The following is a 15,611-nucleotide window of genomic DNA, read 5'->3' as shown; positions in this document are numbered from 1 at the left end:
CCCCAGGTGCTAGCAAGAGTTTCCCTCTGCTAGGTCTGTCTGAGGATAGTGGTCACATCATGCTCAAAGCATGTATAAGGCAACTGAGGCAAAGCCAGTGACTTTGCCTTAAGTGGAATCGCAGATATATGGCTGAAGAGCATGGGTAGCACCATACCATCCACTGAACTTACTGAGTAAACCAGTGAAAAGGTTTGCTAGACCAGGCTACCAGTGGAAACACTGGATATCTCCCTTTTCAACCAGTTGATTTCAGCCCCCAAATGACTTTTGGTCTCCTTAGACTAACAGGGATGGGGTGCTCTTAAGAATCAGGTCACCTTATGTGGGTGGTGGTGATAGGGCTAGGGTGTGTGCTTGGAAGCAAGAAGCGTCAGCCCTGCATAAACAGTGTAGAAGAGGCTCCTTGCAGAAAGAGATTCCGTTATCAGAAGACGTAGGGAAGGATGTTGGACAGGCAAAAATAGATACCTGCCAGAGAGTAAAATGAAATAATTATTACATAGAATAGTTACAAAAAAAAATTCCATTGAAATCCTTTCATAATACCAAGCTGAATGGATTGGATTTTCACCAGCAAAGCAGCACATTAACCTCCATAGAGATTGGTGGTCCCTTCTGTCCAGGGCCACTCTCTGGTTTCATCCCACACTCAGGTTTTTCATGAGACAGTTGCAGTGAGCTGATGCTTTGCCTTGCAGCCCTGGAGCTGCTACAGGGGCAGGTAAGGGTAGCAAATGAAGAACAAATAAAACTGTCAAAATGTGATTTTAATAGCTCTTAATGCTTTTACATAATATTATGCTGGCTAGCAAGAGCACAATAAAAAAGAGTTTTTCACACTTTTCTCCTCAAATGTCATTTAAATCTCATTAGGTAGATCTTTGTGAAATGATGGCACTGGCAATAATGATTCCTTTTTAATTCTCCAGTCATTTTGGCCACTGGAAGGGCCTGGGGAAAAGCATTAGTATTTGGCTGATTGGTATTAGTAGGGGCCATGAAGAGTTAATAAAAATTGTAAGGCTTTTTTACCCTCCCCCCCTCAACTGGATGGGCGAACTCAGATTTGATAGGGGTTAATTATGCCAGATTATTTGGTTTGTTTTGTCACTAGCTGGTAAATGAGAGTTGGCTTTGTCCTTAAATTGAGGTATCAAGATGTTGGGACTGCAGCTAGGGTGGGGGAATATGAAATGAGGGTGTGTGTTTGAGAGACATTTGGGCAAATAGAATGGCAAGTTGGGTATAGGAAATGATGCTACACGAGGAGTCACCTGCCATGGCTGGGACAGGGCTGCTTCTAATTTATGATATTTACTCATTGCAGTTTTGTTGTCATTTGAGCCTGAGGCCTAAAAGCTTAAGTGCCTGCCCATTAAAACAAACAAACAAAAAATCATCTTATTTGAATGATTGATTTATCTGGGTTCTGGTTAAAATTTGATTATTCATGTATGTATCTGAATAGGATTTCAGTTCGTTATCTATGTTGCTGTCATAAAAAATGAAATGCAGTTATTATCTGAGAAGCCTTTTAAATAAAATTTCCCTGGCTAGCTTCAGCCCATTCCACTGTCCAACCAGAACTGTAAGTTCCAAAAGTAGTGTTGTTTTCAAAATTTTTAAATTTTTCATTTTTGTGGGGACATAATAAGCATATGTATATATTTATGGGGTACATGAGATATTTTGATACAGGCGTGCAATGTGAACTCATTACATCATAGAGAATAGGGTATTCATCCCCTCGGGCATTTATTCTTTGTGTTACAAACAATCCAATTATACTCTTTTAGTTATTTAAAAATGTACAAATAAGTTATTATTGACTGTAGTCACCCTGTTGTGCTATCAAATAGTAGGTCTTATTCATTCTTCCTAATTTTTGTACCCATTAATGATCCCCACCTCTCCTCCAGCCCCCACTACCCTTCTCAGCCTCTGGTAGCCATCCTTCTAATCTCTGTCCATGAGTTCAATTATTTTGATTTTTAGATCCCACAAATTAGTGAAAACATGTGATGTTCCAAAGGGAGTTTTCTAGAAGGACTCCTGGCTGCCCACTTCTTCTCCACCATGTTATCCTTTTCATCTTCAGGATCTGAGCTCACCACATTCCCTGGGCTGGAGGGGTGCGAACTCTTTCATAGATCACTTCCCACTTTCTGTCTTTGAGCTTTCTAGGCTGCAGAGCCCCTGTCTTGTGGGTCTTCCCCATTTGTTCTTCATGGCCTGGCTTTCTGGGACTCTCTTGCTGAACACTACATTTTCATTGTAGTAAAGGTAATAATAAAACAGAAAAAGGCACAGGATTCATGTAATGCCAAGAGAAAATATAGTATTCTGTGCTTCTCTCCAAGACTTGCTGACTCATAATTAGGTTTAGAGCATGTCTAGAAATTAGGTGTTTTCTCGTTACTACCCACTGTATTATATGGAAGTGGGAAGCAAATCTGAAGCTTGAAAATCTATTAGGCAGCACTTTATCCATGACTCAGTAGCAAATCACCACATTTTCCACGTTACAGATAGAATGTATGTTTTCCTATTTCCTCTGAAATACTTGTGTAGTTATCAAACTAGAAACCTTCAAATATAGACTCTCAACTGGGTACTAAATAGAACTTTTGAGCAATGCAATAATTGCCTTTTGTACCTTCCCAGAGGAAAACCCAAGTTAGCCCATGCAGCTCAATTCAGTGAAGCTGTGTTTTGAACAGCAGTTTTGGATCTCAGAGACTCCTTTTCTGATAGAAATGCTTTCAATAGCTTTTCTTTCCAGCTGGTTCCCTGGATGTTTCTGAATCATGTGTCCATGGCAGGAATGGGTACATAGTAGGAACATGCTGGTCACACTTAAGTGGAAAACTCTCACACCAGAGACAAATCTCAAGCGTTTGAAATCATCAGTCCCTGGAGTAACAGTAGATTAGGGGATGTCAGAAGAGGCAGGCGTTCCGGGGCAGGAGCCGCCACAGGCTCTGTTTCCCTGGATTTAATGACAAAGTTCAATCTAGATTTAATCAGATCTGTGGAACTAGGCGGTAGGGTTTTGCTCTTCCTGGTGATGCCTGAGAAAGATCTGGCCTTTGGTCTATTTTCCTAACATATACCAAATAGCTCTGGCACATCAAACATTTTACTGCACAGACACTGAGCTTTCAATGTTGAGGTACAATCGCAGGCCCAGGGTGATGTTAGCATAGATCATTTCTGTGCAGTGATCCCAAGAATGCCCTGTACACTCCAGCTTTGGCTATGGGGAAAAATTAACATCATAGTAAATGCAAATACAACGACCTGACAGGGACCCATCCTAACAGCGGAGAAATGGGCCTTGGTAAAGACTTGTGATAATAGGCTGTTTAATTTTATTTGGAGAAACTGGACTTTCAACAGATGAACTTCTTTCCCCTTGGATTCATATTTGTCTAACAGAGTTGTGGTTGGGAAATGATCCAGGATTCACAAGGTCAAAAAGTGACCTGGTTCACATGCTGTAGGCTCCTCCTATCTCACTCCACAGCTTCCCCAGGCAGGTGGTCCAGTGGGCTCTTGGTGCATCCACACCAAAAATGGTCGCCCAAGGGACATATCAACCTCTTGGGCTTGGCCCTCAGAGGTTCTGGCAGGCTCATCAAACTCAAGTCTCAATTCCAAATAATCAACTTTCCTCTTCTATGCCGCACTCTACAGCTTGAAATCATTCCAATGTGCTTGATTAATGAACATTTTGTTATAATGCATGGGGAATTAAGGCTATTAGTGAAATTTTTAAAACAATAATACACTGGATTTTTGTAATACCTTTTTTTCATGAGAAAATACATTTTCATAGGCAATCTAGTTGTAGTCTTTCTTAAAATTATCCCGAGTGAAAGAATAAAGGAATGTTGAATAAACATTTTTAGCCTAATCTTTGGAACTTAAAAAAAAATTCCATTAAAAAAAAAAAGAATTGTAAAGAAGAATGTCCTCTTTTCCCCTAGTGCCTTGGTTCCCTGGTGTATAAATAAGACATTTTTCCCTGCCTGAAACTCAGCCTTTGTATTCTATTATCTGTGGTTTTGTTATTATCCACATACTTATGGATCTACATTGAAGATTATCTTAGTAGACACATAACAAGGACCTTTGTATTACCCGCTCGTTTTCCACCCACTCCTGGGTAAGCCTACTTAATGCAGACTTACCTGGAGCAATTTTACTTTGTAATAACTTGCACAAAGCTCACCAGTATCTCCATGATTAAGAAGGCAGAGTACTAGGGTGCGGCTGTGGGACTCACAATTTTCTCTCTCTTGTGTTTTTCAGAAATTGAGGCGAAAGAAGCATGTGACTGGCTCCGTGCTGCCGGGTTCCCGCAATACGCTCAGTTATATGAGGGTACGTCAGCCCTTCCCTTCACTCTTACACAGAGAATAAATCCAAAATGAACCACACGTATCCTGTGGTGTGTTTTGACTTCCAGATTTTTTTTTCTCGCCCATTTTGCTTTGCTTTCTTTTTCCCTCAGCCTTTTTGCTATGCGCAGGGGTTATCCTGATACCAATTTAGAAATGAGTATCACTTCCCAGGCCTACTTTGCTTTCTGCTTCCCACTACTAATTCCCGTCTGTTTATCACAAACCCCAACTCGACGTTTTCCTTCCAGCTTTCTGCCATCAGCAGCTTTTCTGCACTTCCTTCTTTTTCTCCTTGTTTTTCCTTTACTACTCTCACTTTTCTTGAAATCACAATGAACTCACTGTTAATAAACTTCCTAGAAGTCACAAAATTAATTGTCCTGAGATTTCTGTTTAACTCTGTTTACTTTATATGAAAAATGTTAAGATATAACATGAATCAGATGTTATTCTTCCGAGTTTTAGGTAAGGTGTTTTATTGCTAGCATTGTACTTCCTTTCATTGATTTTTTTTTTTTTTGAGATAGAGTCTGGCTCTGCCACCCAGGCTGGAGTGCAGTGGTACAATCTCCACTAACTGCAACCTCCGCCTCCTGGGTTCAAGCAATTTCCTGCCTCAGCCTCCCAAGTAGTTGAGATTACAGGCAGGCACCACCACGCCTGGCCAATTTTTGTATTTTTAGTAGAGATGGGGTTTCACCACGTGGGTCAGGCTGGTCTCGAACTCCTGACCTCAAGTGATTTGCCCATCACGGCCTCCCAAAGTGCTGAGATTACAGGCATGAGCCGCTGCCCAGCCTTTTCATTGATTCTTTAATTGACAGTTAATAGACATACTCATGTCCCTTATAACTAAAATTATAACCAAAGCTTTTAACTTCTCGGATTGTCCTTATCTAGTAGTGAACTAGTCAGGACCCCAACAATGAGCAGGTGGCAGGCTCAAGGCCATTTGCAGAGGATTTGTTTCTAACAGTGCTCATTGCAAAGGTGCAGGCAGGACAGGGGATGGCCACGAGGAACAGTGCACAGTGCAAGAGCCCGGGGCTTGTAGTGGCAGAGCTGTCACTACCATGAGCCCAAAGGGACAGGCCAAGGAAGAGAGTGCCAGAGCCCAGGAGGAGAGAGGAGCCTCAAACCAGACCCTAGGAAGGAGCGCAGCTGGCAAGAGGCAGCCTTCCACGAAAAAAATCACAAGTGTCTCCCTCCCTCCCTCACTAGCCAAGCAAGACAGCTTCACTCTGGAACCATCTGTAAGTCACTCACATGATTTTTTTCACCAGAAGGGGAATTATTTCTGTTTCCAACTCATGCTAAGATTTAGATACCCTTAGATTTATCATGATTGGCAAGTGTAGACAGCACAAAATATAAGATGAGATAAAGGAAAAAGTGGCAAGACAATGATAGTGACCCAGCATGGTTAGATTTGGCTATGCCCTCTATTCCAATGAGCTGCAGATTGCTACCTCCATGAACGAGGTACCCAGAATTCACACCATGTTCTGAATATTGCCTGTGACCTTCAAAGCTGGCGTGAATTGTCTATTGGAGAGAAGTAGTGTTCGAATTATTCTTTTTGGATAGAATCAATTTGAGTATTTTTCTGATACTCCAGAGTGATAAAGATTTTGCTACTAAAAAAAATTTCAGATGATAGAACTTTGGGTATTTTTGGAAATTTCCTTTTTGAAGGAAAAAAAAATCTGCCAAATTAAGTATTTCATGAAACCATCAAGACGGACGCCAGAGACCTACGTGTTAGGTGGATGGTGAAAGTGCAAAAGCTCTTCTCTGAGGCCACATCCACCTAAGACTGTAGTAAGGATGAGCTAGAAAAATGCAGGTACTTAGTGTTCAGTCCCATCCAAGGTCAAGCTCTTGACTATCCTCATATTTCGCACTTATATTGTACTCCTAAAAGCATTTACAGTGATAGCAATTGTTTGCTCTCTTAAACATTCCCAACAATGATGATGGGCAGTCACTGCTATTAAAATCAGTGGCTTTTACAGACCTTGAAGGTCTGAATATGTTGGTGCTCATTCAGATAAAACAAAGTACATCAACTTCTTTGTCTCTCTTTCTCTCTCAGATTCACAATTTCCCATCAACATTGTGGCTGTCAAGAATGATCATGATTTTCTTGAAAAGGACCTTGTAGAACCTCTTTGCAGGTAAACCATGTGAAGTATTTTTGTTTCTTTCCACTGTTCAGTCTGCAACAGGCATCACTATACTGAAGGACGAGTTCAGCTATTTGGCAAGTATTCATTGAGTGCCTACCGTGTGCCTGACCCGGGTGCAGGTTCTAAATGTACTACTTTTAATGAGCATGATCAGTTTGTGTTTTCATGGAGCTTAAATCCTAGTAGGGGCCTTTGGACACTAGATTAGGAAAATGACAGAGAAAGGAGAGAGAGAGAGTAAGAAAAAGAAAGAAGGAGGGGGAAAGTTTATTTCAGAAAGTGTAAATGCCATGGTCAAGCTAAAACAACATGGGGATGTAGACGGTGATTGGGGGGCGTGGATGGGTCAGTGGAGGGAAGCAGCATGAGCAGGCTCAGCATGTGTGGTCAGGGAAGGCTCTGAAAAACTACGAGTAGGTCAAACTTGGCTGTATTCTTTGCAAAGTCAAGTGATTATCTCCTCAAACCTGTATGTATAAACTCAAGTAATTGTAGCACCAAACTGGCCTATTTAAGCTATTATTTTGTGATAGATAGTGTAAAGAGACAAAGATGTATATATGGATAATTTCTTCCCCTTAAAACAACGAATTATCTTGTTGAAGAAACTCAGTTGAAGAAATGAGGTATGAATATCTGAACAAATAACAATTATAATTTGGGTAATAATAAAAGATCCAGGAGAAGCTATATTCCTGAAGAATTAAATGCTGCCTGAGATGTGGTATGTGTCTGTAGGAATTTGAAGTTTCATAATTAAAGCCCTGAAGAGAGGTCAGAGCTGAAGATAAGGATTAGTTACAGGAGATGAGTCATTTTACGAAGGCCATACAGCTAGTTTAAGGCCAAAATGACCTTAAAACCCAGTATTCCTAATGCTAAATCCAATGTTCTTTCTAGTATATTCTGCACTTGACATAAATAAGGTAGTAGTTTAAAGGGAAAGTAATGATTAGCAAAACTTATAAAGACGGGAGAGATCAACGCACATTAAATAGTGTGTAAATTACCTAATCCTAGGTTAGCTGAATCTTCAGACATATATACATGATATATTTTTGTGTCACAAACCAGTCACTCTGTGTTTTCTATAAGAAGAGAAAATAGGTTTGTGTTAAGAAATGATCTCTGAATGTTCAAGAAAATAATACTGTGGGCTTGCTTACATGGGTGGAAGAGCAAAGAACTCTTCAAATCATAAATGACAGGACCAAGCTATTTGGATGAGAAAACAAACAAACTCAAAATGCCATTTATGAGAGCTTATGAAGTGAATGGATGATTTGGTTGTGATTCTGTAAAGGTAATGAATTGGAAAAAACAGTGTTTCCCCTTCTGCATGTCTAAGGTACACACCAAGCAGCAGCAGATTCCTCCTCATAAGCATTCACTCCACTCAGAGTCATGCAGCCAGCACTTCGTCCTGAGTTTTCTCTCTCAGTTTTAACTATGTATTTTTTTGCTAGTTGGCTTTTTTTAATATTTGAAAAATTATATATTATTTTTTTCCCACTGAATTTTTGAAATGTTTTCATTGAGTATATATATGTGTGTGTATTTTTTTTTTTTTTTGAGACAGTCTTGCTCTGTCACCCAGGCTGGAGTACAGTGGTACAATCTCAGTTCACTGCAAGCTTTACCTGCTGGGTTCAAATGATTCTCCTGCCACAGCCTCTAGAGTAGCTGGGACTACAGGCACATGCCACCACACCTGGCTAATTTTTGTATTTTTAGTAGAGATGGGGTTTCACCATGTTGGCCAGGTTGGTCTCAAACTCCTCCTGGCCTCAAGTGATCCACTCACCTCAGCCTCCCAAAGTGCTGGGATTACAGGTGTGAGCCACTGAGCCCAGCTGAGGTATAACATATTGATATGGTTTGGCTCTGTGTCCCCACCCAAATCTTATCTTGAATTGTATTGCCATAATTCCCACGTGTTATGGGAGGGACCTGGTGAGAGATAATTTGAATCACGGGGTGGGGGTTCCTCCATACTGTTCTCATGGTAGTGAATATGTCTCATGAGATCTGATGGTTTTATCACATCTTTCCGCTTTTGCATCTTCTTCATTTTCTTTTGCCACCACCATGTAAGAAGGGCCTTTTGCCTCCCACCATGATTCTGAGGCCTCCCCAGCCGTGTGGAACTGTAAGTCCAAGTAAACCTCTTTTTCTTCCCAGTCTTGAGTATGTCTTTATCAGCAGTGTGAACATGGACTAATACAGTAAATTGGTACCAGGAGTCGGGTGTTGCGGAAAAGATACCTGAAAATATGGAAGCAACTTTGGAACTGGGTATCAGGCAGAAGTTGGAAGAGTGTGGAAGGCTCAGAAGAAGACAGGAAAATGTGGGAAAGTTTGGAACCTCCTAGAAACTTGTTGAATGGCTTTGAAAAAAAAATGCTGATTGTGATATGAATAATAAAGTTCAGGTTGAGGTGGTCTCAGATGGAGATGAGGAACTTCTTGGGAACAGGAGCAAAGGTGACTCTTGTTATGTTTTAGCAAAGAGACTGGTGGCATTTTGCCCCTGCCCTTGAGAGAGATGATTTAGGGTATCTGGCAGAAGAAATTTCTAAGCAGCAAACAAAGCATTCAAGAGGTGACTTGGGTGCTGTTAAAGGCATTCCATTTTAAAAAGGAAACAGAGCATAAAAGTTCAGAAAATTTGCAGCCTGACGATGCAGTAGAAAAGAAAAACACATTTTTTGAGGAGAAATTCAAGCTGGCTGAAGAAATTTGCAGAAGTAACAAGGAGCCAAATGGCAATCCCCAAGACAATGGGGAAAATGTCTCCAGGACATGTCATAGGTCTTCACAGCAGTCCCTCCAATCATAGACCTGGAAGCCTAGGAGGAAAAACTGGTTTCATGGGCCAGGCCCAGGGTCCTCATCTGTTTGCAGCCTAGGCACTTGGTGCCCTGTGTCTTGGCTGCTCCAGCCGTTGCTAAAAGGAAGAGGCCAAGGTTTAGCTTGGCCCATGGTTTCAGAGAGTGCAAGCCCCAAACCTTGGTAGCTTCCACATGGTGTTGAGCCTGCAGGTGCACAGAAGTCAAGAGTTGAGGTTTGGGAACCTCCACCTAGATTGCAGAAGATGTATGGAAACACCTGGATGCCCAGGCAAAAGTTTGCTGCAGGGGTGGGGTTCTCCTGGAGAACCTCTGCTAGGGCAATGCAGAAGGGAAATGTGGGGTTGGAGCCCCCACAGAGTCCCTACTGGGGCACTGCCTCGTGGAGCTGTGAGAAGAGGGCCACCCTCCTCCAGACCCCAGAATGGTAGATCCACCGACAGCTTGCACTGTGCAACTGGAAAAGCCACAGACACTCAACGCCAGCCCATAAAAGCCAGGAGGGGGGCTATACCCTGCAAAGCCATCGGGGTGGAGCTGCCCAAGACTACGAGAACCTACTTCTTGCATCAGGGTGACCTGGATGTGAGACATGGAGTCAAAGGAGATCATTCTGGAGCTTTAGAATTTGACTCCCCCACTGGATTTTGGACTTGCATGGTCCCTGTAACCCCTTTGTTTTGGCCAATTTCTCCCATTTGGAATGGGTGTATTTACCCAATACCTGTACTTCCATTGTATCTAGGAAGTAACTGGCTTGCTTTTGATTTTACAGGCTCATAGGCAGAAGGGACTTGCCTTGTCTCATATGAGACTTTGGACTGTGGACTTTTGGGTTAATGCTGGAATGAGTTAAGACTTTGGGGGACTGTTGGGAAGGCATGATTGGTTTTGAAATGTGAGGACATGAGATTTGGAGGGGCAAGAGGTGGAATGATACGGTTTGGCCCTGTGTCCCCACCCAAATCTCATCTTGAATTGTGTTCCCATAATTCCCACATGTTATAGGAGGGACCCTGTGGGAGATAATTTGAATCATGGGGGGCATTTTCCCCCATACTGTTCTTGTGGTAGTGAATGAGTCTCACGAAATCTGACGGTTTTATCAGGGGTTTCCGCTTTTGCATCTTCCTCATTTTCTCTTGTCACCACCATGTAAGAAGGTCCTTTTTCCTCCCACCATGATCCTGAGGCCTCCCCAGACATGTGGAACTGGACTAAGTCCAATTAAACCTCTTTTTCTTTCCAGTCTCGGGTATGTCTTTATCAGCAGTGTGAAAACGGGCTAATACATATATATAAAGTAAAATTGACTATTTTCAGTAAATAGGTCTTAGAGCTTTGACAAATGCCTCCAAGTTGTTATAACCACCACCACACTCAACATATAGAGCAGACCAGGTGTTGTGGCTCATGCCTGTAATCCCAGCACTTTGGGAGGCTGAGGTGGGTGGATCTCTTGGGCCCAGGAGTTTGAGACCAGCCTGGGCAACACAGTGAGACACCATCCCTACCAAAAATACAAAAATTAGCTGGGCATGGTGGCACACATCTGTAGTTCCAGCTACTTGGGAGGCTGGATTGGGAGGATCACTTGAGCCCAAGAGGCAGAGGTTGAAGTGAGCCAAGGTTGTGCCACTGCACTCCAGCCTAAGTAATAGAGCAGGACTCTGTCTCAAAAAAAAAAAAAAGATATAAAACAGTTTCATCACTCCAAAAATTTCCCTATTCCTCTTGTCAGCAGCTTCTACTCCTACTCCCAAACTCTAGCAAACCACTGATTTGTTTTTTGTACCTATAGTTTTGCTAAAATATCATACCAATGAAATCAAACAGCATGTAGCCTTTTTAGTATGGCTTCTTTCACTAGTTATAAAATAATAAAAATTCATTTATGTTGCTATGTGTTTTAATAGTTCATTGCTTTCTATTTCTGAATAGTCTTGCATTGTATGGATGTCCTACAGTTGTTTATCCATTCGCCAGTTGAAGAACATTTGATTGTTGCCAGTTTGGGTGATTATAAACGCACTCTAAACATTCATATTCAAGTTTTTGTATGAGCATTTAAGTTTTCATTTCTTTGATGTAAAATCCTAGGAATGGGATCATGGGGTCTATATGATAAGTTTATTTTAACTTTATAATTAGCCACCAAATTTTTCCAAAGTGAAATACTATCTTGTACTCCCATTGACAATGTATGAGAGTCCTTACTGCTCCACATCTTTGTTAGTACTTAGTATTGTCAGTTTTTGTTTTGCTTTTAGACATTTTAATAGGTGTCTGGCATTAACTCATTTGCACTTTCTTAATGAGTAATAACGTTGAATATGTGCTTATTTACCATCCATACATCTTCTTTTATAAAATATCTATTCAACTCTTTTGATCATTTTTAATTGTATTGTTTTTCTTATTGTTGAGTTTTGAGAGTTTGGGTATGTCCTAGATATGAGTCCTTTGTCAGAAATGTGTTTTGTAAATATTTTCTGCCAGGCTGTAGCTTGCATTTTCAGTCTCTTTACAGTATCTTTCACAGAACAAAAGTTTTTAATTTTTCTGAAGTCCAATTTTGCCTATTTTTATTTGTGCTTTTAATGTCATATCTAAGGAATCTTCGCCTAACATAAGGTCACAACTATTTACCCTATGTTTTCTTCTGGAATTTTCATAGCTTTGTGTTTTATATTTAGGCCTATGATCCATTTTTAGTTCATTTTTATAGAAAGAACAAGGTGTGAGTCAAAATTTACTTTTTGTATATCAATGTCCAATCATTTCAGATCAATATTGAAAAGACTATACTGTCTTTACTGAATTGCCTTTGACCGTGTATGTATAAGTCTATTTCTAGACTCTCTATTCTGCCCCCATTTATCTATGTGTCTGTTCTTTCATCAATGTGACACTGTCTTGATTACTTAGGTAAGTCCTGGAATGCAATAGTCTGAGTTCTTTAACTTTATTCTTCTTTGTCTGCTTTGGCTATTCTAGTGCCTCTGACTTTCCATATACATTTTACAAACAGTTTATTGATATTTATTTTAAAAATCCTAAAGGTGTTTTGATTTGGATTTGTGGAATCTTTGTATCAGTTTGTTCAGAATTGATATCTCAACAATATTTAGTCTTTGTGTTAATAAACACAGTATATGTCTATTTAGGTCTCCTTTGATTTTTTCAAGAGTGATTTGTAGTTTTAAGCATATGAGTGGTTCACATTGATAGTATCTAAGAATTTCATGTTTGTGGTGTTACTGTAAATGACACAGTGTTTTAATGTTTGTCTTCAGTTGCCCATTGCTAGTATACAACTTTTTGTATATTGTCTTTGTATCCTGCAATCTTTCTAAAACTCAGTCACGAGTTCTAGTAGCTTTGTAGTAGTTTCCTGAAGATTTTATGTCTAAAATGTTAAGGAAGAAAATACATTTTAAACCAAGAATAAAAATTCTATTGCATATTTTAAAATCAGGATTGCAAGGACAAAGATTGTCTCTGATTATGCAGTTCTATTTACAGGATGATATAGGTGGCTTAGCGGGCCAAGCTTTGAATCTCAAACATGTGGGTGTTGAATCCTTATCCACTTGCTGCTGCGTGTGATCTGAGATGCCTTGACTACGTTATGGGCTTTTCCATCAAAGTCTATTCTTTAACAACAGAAAACGTCTTTCAGACATATCATAGGGGTGAGCAAGTACAATTAATGTGAAATCATTTAGAGATATAAAGTTCAGGATAATAATACTAGTGTCATCCAGAAAAATCAGGGAGTCTTCTCTTGTAGAGCACATGACCTGTCATGATATAGCCCGTAGCAGGATTCGTCCATACGAATGAACCCCCAAAGGCATTACCACATCACCGTGGAATAGGGCTGCAATGCTAGACACCACAGCCCTCCTGATAAGGGCCTGGCTTGTATAAAAATTGTTAGAGTGGCAGGAAGTTGTTATAACTGGAATAATTCTTATGGCAGCTATGTCTCCAAAAATATTATGAAGCAAGAAAAACATTTGGCTGGAGGTGTGCGAATTGAGATTCTCGGGGCGTAGGAGCTGTGTGTAGAACAGAGGCCAAAGGAGTAGTCATACCCGGGGTGGATCAAAGGAAGAAGCAGAGGAGGTAGACAGATGGAGGTGGCTTGGCTACAAAGAAGTGTGGAGTTTCTTTCCCTTCCTCTTGAGATCCACCGAGACACAGATTTCCAGCTTTGCAATAGCAGAAAGCAGGCAGAAGGAAGATCTCCAGTCCGAGGGGAATGGCAGCACTTTTAAAACTCTGAGATTGATGAGTGGCTAATTAGACCCTCAGCCACTCCCATGGTAAGTCATGATGGATGCCAAGACAGCAGTAAGGGGTTGTGATTTTCTTTGTTTTCTTCCTTGTGCACCAAAGACGCAGAGATGGAGATGGTCTCTTGTTTTATTTTTAAAGCTTTGTGGGCTCTACATTTCATGTATGTATTTGAAATGCTGAGCTAGTGCAGATCATAAACCGAATCACAGATGGAGGACAGGCAGCTTCTGCCAGGTAGACAGATGAAGATGGGAGAGTCAAAGAGCTCCCGCAAGTGTTAGCCATGACAAGAATTCCACTCACCTTTGGTCTTCTGCAAGCATCTCTCCTGTGTTGATAGATAGTGAATGCCCTAGGTCCCAATTTACTCTTGAAGAGTTGTTAAACAGTGTTACTTTTTTGATTGGTTTGGAAATATGTATTGTACTAAGGATATGTCTGGCAGGGAGGACCAAGGCCTGGCTCTGAGGCTCTGAATATGTAAATATGTAGCTTTCTCTTGCTCTCTCTCTCTCTCTTTCTCTCTAGCTCTCATTTTAGGACCCAGAAACTAGACACACTTGCTGTCTTTGCAGAAGGTGTGACATCCAGAATGACAACCATGTCTCACTGTTGCTTCAGCAAGGCTGCATAGTAGACACTCCATAAATGTTTGTCCCTGCAAGTCAGGAAAGTGCACTTTTTATTATTGTAACAACCACAATTGTAATTGTATTCTGATGGTTTTTATTGAATTCTTAATTGAAAATTATTTTCTCCTGTGAGTCATGAGAAGCTACTTGGAAATCTAAGTACCTAGGTGAGCTCATTGAAACTGTAACTTTATCAGAATGTAGGGATAGCCAAGGTGTTAAAATAGTTTACAGAGTTTGTAACCTTTAGGACAAATTGCAGTAAACCAAAGCTCCTGAAAGAACTATTTTAAAGAAGAAGTACTATGTTAAATTTGCATTTTGGTTTGCAATATTTGCTCAGGCTGCTGACATACAGCCCTGATGCTCAAGATGATCTCTGAATTTCTTTTTTTGCTTGTTTGTTTTTAGACAGAGTCTCACTCTGTCACCCAGGCTGGGGTGCAGTGGTGCAATCTCAGCTCACTACAACCTCCACCTCACAAGTTCAAGCAATTCTACTGCCTCAGCCTCCCAACTATCTGGGATTACAGGCACCCACCACCGCGCCCAGCTACATTTTTTGTATTTTTATTAGAAATGGGGTTTCTCCATGTTGGCCAGGCTGGTTTCGAACTCGTGACCTCAAGTGATTCGCCCAACTCGGCCTCACAAAATGCTAGGATTACAGGCGTGAGCAACCATGCCTGGCCATCTCTTAATTTCTAATTTAATGTTAGGCCAGTAAGCCATTTGCATAATTTGTGTTTTTAAATAAATACTAATTAATTATAGCACATGCAAAACAAGGGCATTCACCTTGTTTGATAGAGCTAAGGAATTGGTTAGGATTATACAGTATACGTATCATTGCCCTTAGTATTTAAAAGGATAATAAATAATGATTTTCACATGGGGCAGGGGTGGGAATTGGAAGGTAGTGTTGACAAAAATGGCATCTACAATTTATCTATACATACGAAGGCCCATACTTGATTTGAGTATGTTAAATAACATTAATAATATTAAATAATTAAAGTCTTTATGAATATTGATAGTTTAAATATTTTTCCTTTTAGAATATTTATCACAGAAAATGTACAGTATTACATTTCAAATTATTATATCAGATAATAAATAATAAGTGACAATTAACTGAGTTCTTGGGCAAGTCATTGGGAGAAGGATATGGGGGTTACATGACCACCACAGTCACTTCCACCTTTAAAATCTTGAGTCTATAAATAA

The 15,611-nt window shown here is 40.5% G+C and overlaps 1 protein-coding gene across 7 annotated transcripts in view; it reads left to right on the top strand.

Moving 5' to 3' along the window:
- Nucleotides 1-15,611, top strand: part of STARD13 (StAR related lipid transfer domain containing 13) — a 249,314-nt gene that overhangs the window by 180,573 nt on the left and 53,130 nt on the right. For all 7 annotated transcript variants that reach the window (XM_024230840.3, XM_024230841.3, XM_024230839.3 and 4 more), the window contains exons 2-3: nt 4,318-4,389; nt 6,505-6,586. In XM_024230840.3, the coding sequence (XP_024086608.3) occupies nt 4,318-4,389; nt 6,505-6,586 (154 nt within the window). The remainder of the gene's footprint in view (nt 1-4,317; nt 4,390-6,504; nt 6,587-15,611) is intronic.

This window comes from Pongo abelii, chromosome 14 (genome assembly GCF_028885655.2).
Source record: "Pongo abelii isolate AG06213 chromosome 14, NHGRI_mPonAbe1-v2.0_pri, whole genome shotgun sequence".
NCBI lineage: Eukaryota > Metazoa > Chordata > Mammalia > Primates > Hominidae > Pongo > Pongo abelii.
The sequence above is the reverse complement of the archived record's forward strand: the minus strand, read 5'-3'. Positions and strand labels throughout refer to the sequence as shown.